Source organism: Staurois parvus, unplaced genomic scaffold (assembly GCF_062004578.1).
Source record: "Staurois parvus isolate SC_StPar_1 unplaced genomic scaffold, SC_StPar_1.0 ptg002181l, whole genome shotgun sequence".
Taxonomy (NCBI): Eukaryota; Metazoa; Chordata; class Amphibia; order Anura; family Ranidae; genus Staurois; species Staurois parvus.
The window spans coordinates 1,502,958-1,512,601 of NW_028319977.1; the positions used below are offsets into that span (position 1 = coordinate 1,502,958).

The following is a 9,644-nucleotide window of genomic DNA, read 5'->3' on the forward strand; positions in this document are numbered from 1 at the left end:
ACAATTATGTTAAAATATATTAAATAAAATAAATGAATATATAAACAAGTAAATTATACTTAAATAAGTAGTTCTGGGTTCACTGCTTTTCCCCATCTGCTTATTATGAATATCATTTTGCTAATAAATGACTCCACATTACTAATAGATACACAAAGAGAAAAAATATTACAATATTTCTAATGACTTGTTAAAAAATAAATATTGTTTATCGTCTTTCCTTCAATCACAAAGAGGTCACCTCCTCCTGCTCTATAGGGCGAGGTACAGGAACGTTTCTGTGGAGCAAGCAGCTAGTTCCACAATGGACAATCCTGAAGAACTGATTTCTTAGTTTTGTTGCTGCATAAATGAGCAAAATAGAGTGTAGAGCTGGAAAAATGTTTCTTACAAAATACCCCCAAAATTGTGACAATAATCCCTCATACATTTGCAATAAAATTACTGTAGTATACAAACTAGAGGCCATGAAAGAGAACACAGTAAATGTTATAGTCCTGCAGTAGGTGTCTGTATTTCCATGACTGGTCATTCTTCTTGTGTGAAGACCAATCAAAATAATAAGCAAAACCAAAGCTATGAAGAAAATTAAGAATAGGAAAATGTTCCACAATACTTTTAAATATTGCATCATTTTCTCTTGTGAAGTATCTGAAATGTAATCTTGAGTTGAATTGCTAAAGACTATATTAACCACTTGAGCCCCAGAGGATTTACCCCCCTTAATGACCAGGCCTTTTTTTGCTGTTTGGCGCTGCACTAATTCAAATGATAATTGCGCGGTCATGCAATGCTGTACCCAAACAAAATTTACGTCCTTTTCTTCACACAAATGGAGCTTTCTTTTGGTGGTATTTGATCACCTGTGCGCTTTTTATTTTCGGCGCTATAAACAAAAAAAACACGAAAATCTTGAAAAAAAACCAATTTTTTCTACTTTCAGCTATAAAAAATATATCGTAAACTCAAAGTTAGTCATAAATTTAAGCCAAAATGTATTCTGCTACATGTTTTTGGTAAAAAAAATCCCAAGAAGTGTATATTGATTGCTTTGTGTGAACGTTATAGCGTCTACAAACTATGGTATAGATACTGTAATTTATGCCTTTTTTTGCTATACAGCGCTGCACTAATTCAAATGATAATTGCGCGGTCATGCAATGCTGTACCTAATCAAAATTTACGTCCTTTTTTTCACACAAATAGAGCTTTCTTTTGGTGGTATTTGATCACCTGTGCGCTTTTTATTTTTGGCGCTATAAACAAAAAAACACGAAAATCTTGAAAAAAAAACAATTTTTTCTACTTTCAGCTATAAAAAATATATCGTAAACTCAAAGTTAGTCATAAATTTAAGCCAAAATGTATTCTGCTCCATGTTTTTGGTAAAAAAAATCCCAATAAGTGTATATTGATTGCTTTGTGTGAACGTTATAGCGTCTACAAACTATGGTATAGATACTGTAATTTATGCCTTTTTTTTGCTATACAGCGCTGCACTAATTCAAATGATAATTGCGCGGTCATGCAATGCTGTACCCAATCGAAATTTACGTCCTTTTTTTCACACAAATAGAGCTTTCTTTTGGTGGTATTTGATCACCTGTGCGCTTTTTATTTTTGGCGCTATAAACAAAAAAACACAAAAATCTTGAAAAAAAAACAATTTTTTCTACTTTCAGCTATAAAAAATATATCGTAAACTCAAAGTTAGTCATAAATTTCAGCCAAAATGTATTCTGCTACATGTTTTTGGTAAAAAAAATCCCAAGAAGTGTATATTGATTGCTTTGTGTGAACGTTATAGCGTCTACAAACTATGGTATAGATACTGTAATTTATGCCTTTTTTTGCTATACAGCGCTGCACTAATTCAAATGATAATTGCGCGGTCATGCAATGCTGTACCCAATCGAAATTTACGTCCTTTTTTTCACACAAATAGAGCTTTCTTTTGGTGGTATTTGATCACCTGTGCGCTTTTTATTTTTGGCGCTATAAACAAAAAAACACGAAAATCTTGAAAAAAAAACAATTTTTTCTACTTTCAGCTATAAAAAATATATCGTAAACTCAAAGTTAGTCATAAATTTAAGCCAAAATGTATTCTGCTACATGTTTTTGGTAAAAAAAATCCCAATAAGTGTATATTGATTGCTTTGTGTGAACGTTATAGCGTCTACAAACTATGGTATAGATACTGTAATTTATGCCTTTTTTTGCTATACAGCGCTGCACTAATTCAAATGATAATTGCGCGGTCATGCAATGCTGTACCCAATCGAAATTTACGTCCTTTTTTTCACACAAATAGAGCTTTCTTTTGGTGGTATTTGATCACCTGTGCACTTTTTATTTTTGGCGCTATAAACAAAAAAACACGAAAATCTTGAAAAAAAAACAATTTTTTCTACTTTCAGCTATAAAAAATATATCGTAAACTCAAAGTTAGTCATAAATTTCAGCCAAAATGTATTCTGCTACATGTTTTTGGTAAAAAAAATCCCAAGAAGTGTATATTGATTGCTTTGTGTGAACGTTATAGCGTCTACAAACTATGGTATAGATACTGTAATTTATGCCTTTTTTTGCTATACAGCGCTGCACTAATTCAAATGATAATTGCGCGGTCATGCAATGCTGTACCCAATCGAAATTTACGTCCTTTTTTTCACACAAATAGAGCTTTCTTTTGGTGGTATTTGATCACCTGTGCGCTTTTTATTTTTGGCGCTATAAACAAAAAAACACGAAAATCTTGAAAAAAAAACAATTTTTTCTACTTTCAGCTATAAAAAATATATCGTAAACTCAAAGTTAGTCATAAATTTAAGCCAAAATGTATTCTGCTACATGTTTTTGGTAAAAAAAATCCCAATAAGTGTATATTGATTGCTTTGTGTGAAAGTTATAGCGTCTACAAACTATGGTATAGATAATTTGAAATTTACACAGCTTTTACTTTCTGACCGCCCATCACATCTCTTGAGGTGCTAAAATACCAGGATAGAACAAACACCCCCAAATGACCCCTTTTTGGAAAGCAAATCTCAGGGAGGGGGAGGGGGGGGCATTTTCTCCCGCTGCTTGTAAAGGCAATTCTGCAGCTAATTAACCACTAGGAATGCTTTTACATGAAAGCCCATTTCCGGCTGAAAAAAATAAAACCAGGATGATGCCTGCAGCTGCAGGTATCACCCTGGTATAACCATTCAAAGTCCAGTGATGTACCAGTACGTCACTGGTCCTTGTTGGGTGTATATGCTATGTTCTTTTTTTCTTTATGCAGCCTGTGGGCTGAATGAAAAAAAAGAGAAGAAATCTCTGCCAGAAAAAGTGTGTGGTATGCCCACCATTAGAAACCTCCCTCAATCCACCCACTTCTAATGGTGGGCACATATGAAATGTGCCAACAAATATAAAATATATATGCCGAAGCATGGGGGCCATCCACCCACTGGCCACCCCAGGCCCCCATGCTTTGGCATATATTCTCTTTTTTTTAACTGCGGATGAAAAATCTCATCCGACAGCACTGCACACACCTACTTATGTCTATTCTGAAAGCAAGACCCTGTTGCTGTCAGAATAAACAGGTCAGTGCTGCAGTTTGACGTTCCTGCAAAGAAATCAACAAGGGTTAACAATAAAACATAAACTCAACAACTTTATAATGAAAAGTGTGTGGTGGTATGCCCACCATTAGAAACCTCCCTCAATCCACCCACTTCTAATGGTGGGCACATATGAAATGTGCCAACAAATATAAAATATATATGCCGAAGCATAGGGGCCATCCACCCAGTGGCCACCCCAGGCCCCCATGCTTTGGCATATATTCTCTTTTTTTTAACTGCGGATGAAAAATCTCATCCGACAGCACTGCACACACCTACTTATGTCTATTCTGAAAGCAAGACCCTGTTGCTGTCAGAATAAACAGGTCAGTGCTGCAGTTTGACGTTCCTGCAAAGAAATCAACAAGGGTTAACAATAAAACATAAACTCAACAACTTTATAATGAAAAGTGTGTGGTGGTATGCCCACCATTAGAAACCTCCCTCAATCCACCCACTTCTAATGGTGGGCACATATGAAATGTGCCAACAAATATAAAATATATATGCCGAAGCATAGGGGCCATCCACCCAGTGGCCACCCCAGGCCCCCATGCTTTGGCATATATTCTCTTTTTTTTAACTGCGGATGAAAAATCTCATCCGACAGCACTGCACACACCTACTTATGTCTATTCTGAAAGCAAGACCCTGTTGCTGTCAGAATAAACAGGTCAGTGCTGCAGTTTGACGTTCCTGCAAAAAAATCAACAATGGTTAACAATAAAACATAAACTCAATAAAACAACTTTATAAGGAAAAGTGTGTGGTGGTATGCCCACCATTAGAAACCTCCCTCAATCCACCCACTTCTAATGGTGGGCACACATGAAATGTGCCAACAAATATAAAATATATATGCCGAAGCATAGGGGCCATCCACCCACAGGCCACCCCAGGCCCCCATGCTTTGGCATATATTCTGTTTTTTATAACTGCGGATGAAAAATCTCATCCAACAGCGCTGCTCACGCTGACTTATGTCTATTCTGAGAGCAAGTTCCTGTTGCTGTCAGAATAAACAGGTCAGCGCTGCAGCTGAAAGCATTCCTGCAAACAGAAATGGTTAACAATAAAACAACAATAAACCAGTGAAAGTCGAACAATCACAAAAATGACAACAACAAAAAAAACTATAACTATTTTTGGTTTTTACATTTTTTTATTTTTTTGGGGGGTATTTGTACTTTTATTTATTTTTTTTATTTTTTTTAACTTTTTTTTCCAAACTTCAAACATTTAAACAGCTGGTAGGGTCTCTCCAAATGCGATAGCCAGTTTCCTGACTACCGAACATCTTTTGAGACCCTGTGTAAATGTGCCCTGATCTGTGCCGTGCTGTACCCTATACTAATAGTTCACTAGTGTATGGTAGAGGCGGAAGCAGGGCTTGATGCAGAGGCCAGGTTGGCCAGGACAGGAGGGACAACAATAGCGGCTGTCACGCCTAATTCCACGTTTGCTGCAGACACGACATCTTTTTTGGGGTCTTCTTTGGGTTGGGGTACCAGGAATGGTATTGAGAAAATGTCTCTCATGCAGACGGCTAACTGCATCTGGGAGAGGGATTTGGGGCACAGCACCTTCTGGATACAAAAGGGCCCTGATGTTCTCTAACTGGAAATTTAGGTATGATCCACTATGTCCAGTTGCTTTATAGAGAACAAAAGCATTATATAGAGCCAATTGAAATAAATAAACTGACACTTTTATGTACCAGCGTTTGGATTTTCGGGAAACTAAATACGGCTGCATCATCTGGTCATTGAAGTCCACCCCTCCCATGTTAAGGTTATAATCGTGGACACAGAGGGGCTTCTCAACAACACCAGTTGCCGTGGTAATTTGGACGGTCGTATCTGCATGAATGGAAGACAGGAGGTAAACATCCCGTTTGTCCTTCCACTTCACTGCGAGCAATTCTTCATTTCTCAAGCAGGCTTTTTCCCCCCTTTTAAGATGGGTATTTACAAGCCGTTGGGGGAAGCCTCGGCGATTAGATCGCACAGTGCCACATGTGCAAATTCCCAAATTGAACAAATGTCTAAATAGTGGCACGCTTGAATAAAAATTGTCCACGTATAAGTGGTACCCCATGTGGAAATAGGATGACGCCAAGTCCCAAACTATCTTGCCACTGCTCCCCATGTAGTCTGGGCATCCGGGGGGCTCCAAGTAACTATCTTTTCCCTCGTAAATCCGAAACTTACATGTATAGCCTGTTGCCCTCTCACAGGTCTTATACATCTTGATCCCATATCTGGCACGCTTGCTGGGGAGATATTGTTTGATTAGAAGGCGGCCAGAATATTGAATGAGGGACTCATCGATGCAGATGTTTTTCTGGGGAGTATACACATCTGCAAATTTTTGGTTAAAGTGATTTACGAGGGGCCGAATTTTGTGGAGCCGGTCAAATTCAGGGTCACCCCGAGGACGACTGAGTGAGTTGTCGTAGAAGTGCATAAAACGCATTATACTCTCATATCTATGCCTGGCCATGGCAGCAGAGAACACGGGCATGTGAACAAGAGGGTCGGTGGACCAATACAACCGCAATTGATTTTTATCATTAATGCCCATGTTGAGGGTTAGGCCCAAAAAAACTTTAAATTCGGAAACCGTAATGGGTTTCCATGCGAATGGTCTGGCAAGGTTTGAATTTGGGTTGGCGGCGATAAATTGGCGTGCATATAAATTGCTTTGATCCACAATCAATGCATAAAGATCTTCTGTGAAAAACAGCTCAAAAAAATTAAGGGGAGTATTTAAATTTGCTGTTTCCACCTGAATTCCGGGTTGGGCAGTGAATGGGGGAAGTACGGGTGCTGCAGAATTTGTGGGCTGCCAATCGGGATTTGCAAGCACATCCGGAAGGACACTAGGGGCTCTACGGGCCTGTCTGCGAATTCTTGGTGGCCGCGGGACACTACTTGTGCTCGCCACCGCACCAGCTTGTACTGCACTTATGGGACTCGCCACGTCACCAAGTGATACTGCAGTGCTGGTATGCCTACGACCAGGACGTACTAGGCCGCTGGTGCTCGCCAGTTCACCAAAAGATACTGCGGCACTAGTACTGGCACTCTGCTGCATATGAGAGTCATCATGCATTTGTACCACCTCAGCAACCTGTGAATGGGATCGGGTATGCCTGACCTTAGCAGGGACCACTTCCTCGTCGCCTGAGCTAGCTGTCAGGGTGCCGCTGCTGTCTATAGGTTCGTATTCTGAGCCTGATTCTGCCAGTGAGTCTTCCCCTTCGCTCTCACTTGACATGCTCAGAATCCTATAGGCCTCTTCACTAGTGTACCTTTGCTTAGACATTTTGGCCACTAAATTTACAGGTACCTAGTGCGACTCACGGGAAAAAGAGCGCCTGGCTGTCAGGGACTGCTTGAACCGCTACAAAAAATTTACCGACAAGTGCTAACAGATATCAGGCCTGATTCTGTGAACACTGCGGTTTTGTGTGTAATATGTATCAAGTGACAGTTATCTACTGACACTGCACTTGCCGGGGGAGAAGGGGGGGGCGTAGGGGCTAAACGCAGGTGCTGGCAGGTGTTGGGGCTGATCCCGCTAACACTGCGTTTTTGGGGATACTAAAGTAATGTGAATGCTGGTATAGCGCTGATCTGATCAAAGATATTGATCCAATCAGACACTATACTAGCAATGAAGGTTTAGCGTGCAAGTAAGCGTGTTCCTGGCAATCAAGGGGTCAAATGTGATTATCTGTGTACTAGCGGGCAAACTGGTGCTATCTGGGAGGGGCGCTAACACTATTGGAAGTCGCTAGCGACACTGATACAGTGATCAGTAAAAATTGGTTCACTGAGCAGTGACACTGGTGACAGGGCAGTGAAGGGGTCAACTCAGGGGGGAGGGGGGGGGCGATCAAGGGGTTAGACGGGATCACTGGTGTATTAGCGGGCAATCTGGCGCTATCTGGGAGGGGCGCTAACACTAACGGAAGTCGCCAGCGACACTGATACAGTGATCAGTAAAAATTGGTTCACTGATCAGTGACACTGGTGACAGGGCAGTGAAGGGGTCAACTCGGGGAGGGGGGGGGGCGATCAAGGGGTTAGACGGGACTACTGGTGTATTAGCGGGCAATCTGGCGCTATCTGGGAGGGGCGCTAACACTAACGGAAGTCGCCAGCGACACTGATACAGTGATCAGTAAAAATTGGTTCACTGATCAGTGACACTGGTGAGAGGGCAGTGAAGGGGTCAACTCAGGGGGGGGGGGGCGATCAAGGGGTTAGACGGGACTACTGGTGTATTAGTGGGCAATCTGGCGCTATCTGGGAGGGGCGCTAACACTATCGGAAGTCGCCAGCGACACTGATACAGTGATCAGTAAAAATCGCTTCACTGATCAGTGACACTGGTGACAGGGCAGTTAAGGGGTTAACTGGGGGGGTGGGGGGGGGAAATTAAGGGGTTAAATGGCTTTATTGGTGTACTGGGGGGCAAACTGGCGCTATCTGGGAGGGGCGCTAGCACTATTGGAAGTCGCCAGCGACACTGATACAGTGATCAATAAAAATCGCTTCACTGATCAGGTACACTGGTGACAGGGCAGTGAAGGGTTAACTGGGGGGGGGCAATCAGGGGGTTAAATGTGTCCTAGAGTGTGTTCTAACTGTTAGTGTAGTGTTTTACTCACGTTTAAATGTCTCTTCTTCTCTGTCTGGAACGGAATGTGTCCAGGCAGAGAAGAATGACATCATATCCTGCCCTGTGTAAATATCAACACAGGACAGGATAGGACAGGGACCGATCATCCGATTTCAGCCAGAAATCACTGGCTGAAATCTAATGATTGATCCCTCCTGGATCGAATCGGATCACCCGCGGGTCGGCGGGAGCGCGCGCGCGCGCCCCCTGCCCGCGAAAGTGTCGGGAGCGCGGAACCCGTTTTTAAACGTGGTTTTGCGCTCCACTGCCGCCCTGCACACGTATAAACACAGTGGCAGGGCGGCAAGCGGTTAAGGAAAGTTACAGCATTCACTGTTGAGTATCCGAAGGACAAAATGAAAGGGGCAATAATCAGGTAGATAACTCTTCTTGATATGATGGCCTTCAGACGTAAGAAGAAGACGTTGTGAAAAGTGGAGATCCTGAAGTAGAAGAAGACGGAGAGCAGAGTCGATAACCAGATGTTGGAAAGGGCTGTGGATTCCAACATGAGCAAAAAAATTAAAATAAATATTATACTTGCCTCTGGAAGATAGTACAATAAAAATAAGACCAACAGATAAGCAATGTGAAAGAAGATCCTTGATATCCCAATAGTGGTGATAATTTTGTCTGCACCTGTAATGGATCTTCCCTTCAGCCAGTCAATGACATTAACAGCCACTATAAATGATTGTATCACCAGACCTGCCAATACTAATATTATAAGCAAGGGAAATAGAGACCGCTCATGTTCTAGAAACATTTCATATTCATCTTCTTCTGTTGAATTCTCCATGTCTGCAATCACATACAAGAGCTGTGTGTATAAAATTGATAGAAGTGCTCTTTATTCAATGATAGAACATGACTTCGTTGAATGTATGATGGAAATGGTAATGCAAACACCTTGGCTGTACCAATGGTTATACAAATAAAAGAGCTGAGCGTGAGCAACGTCTTTGCATTTATGATGCAAATAGTAATGCAAACACTTTGGATGCACCGATCTTTACACAAATAAATAAGATGAGCGTAATCTCATGGATGTGGTTATATGATAATATGAGAACATCCAATGGAAAACCTGAGCCTGTTTGTTACAAGTAAAAGGAAACCGCAAAAAAATTCTTAACCACGCGGATATTGGCTACAGATACCAGAAATTGGTTTAATGCCAGTGTAAAGCACATTTATAGCCTAACTTTTAATTTGTTTAACAAAATAATGGTACTTACATTTTTTTTATGTCACACAATATTAGCACCATGGATTATGAAATGCAAAATTTCAATAAAAATACACTACGGTTAATTTTAGATCACATAAATGCAATAT

General features: G+C 41.0%; 1 protein-coding gene across 1 annotated transcript; it reads right to left on the reverse strand.

The window, feature by feature from the left end:
* Nucleotides 1-226: 226 nt before the first annotated feature.
* Nucleotides 227-9,105, reverse strand: LOC149432235 (taste receptor type 2 member 3-like). The gene is made up of 2 exons (XM_089665344.1): nucleotides 8,604-9,105; nucleotides 227-684 (listed from the first exon to the last, which is right to left on the reverse strand). The coding sequence occupies exons 1-2, from the start codon at nucleotides 9,103-9,105 to the stop codon at nucleotides 227-229; spliced, it is 960 nt and encodes a 319-aa protein (XP_089521470.1).
* Between the last annotated feature and the right edge of the window lie 539 nt (nucleotides 9,106-9,644).

Coding starts and splice junctions, on each gene's coding strand:
- LOC149432235 (XM_089665344.1), bottom strand. CDS start 9,105: ATGGAGAATTCAACAGAAGAAGATGAATATGAAATGTTTCTAGAACAT. Junction 685..8,603: donor CCTTAACCGCTTGCCGCCCT/GCCACTGTGTTT, acceptor TGGTTAATATAG/TCTTTAGCAATTCAACTCAA.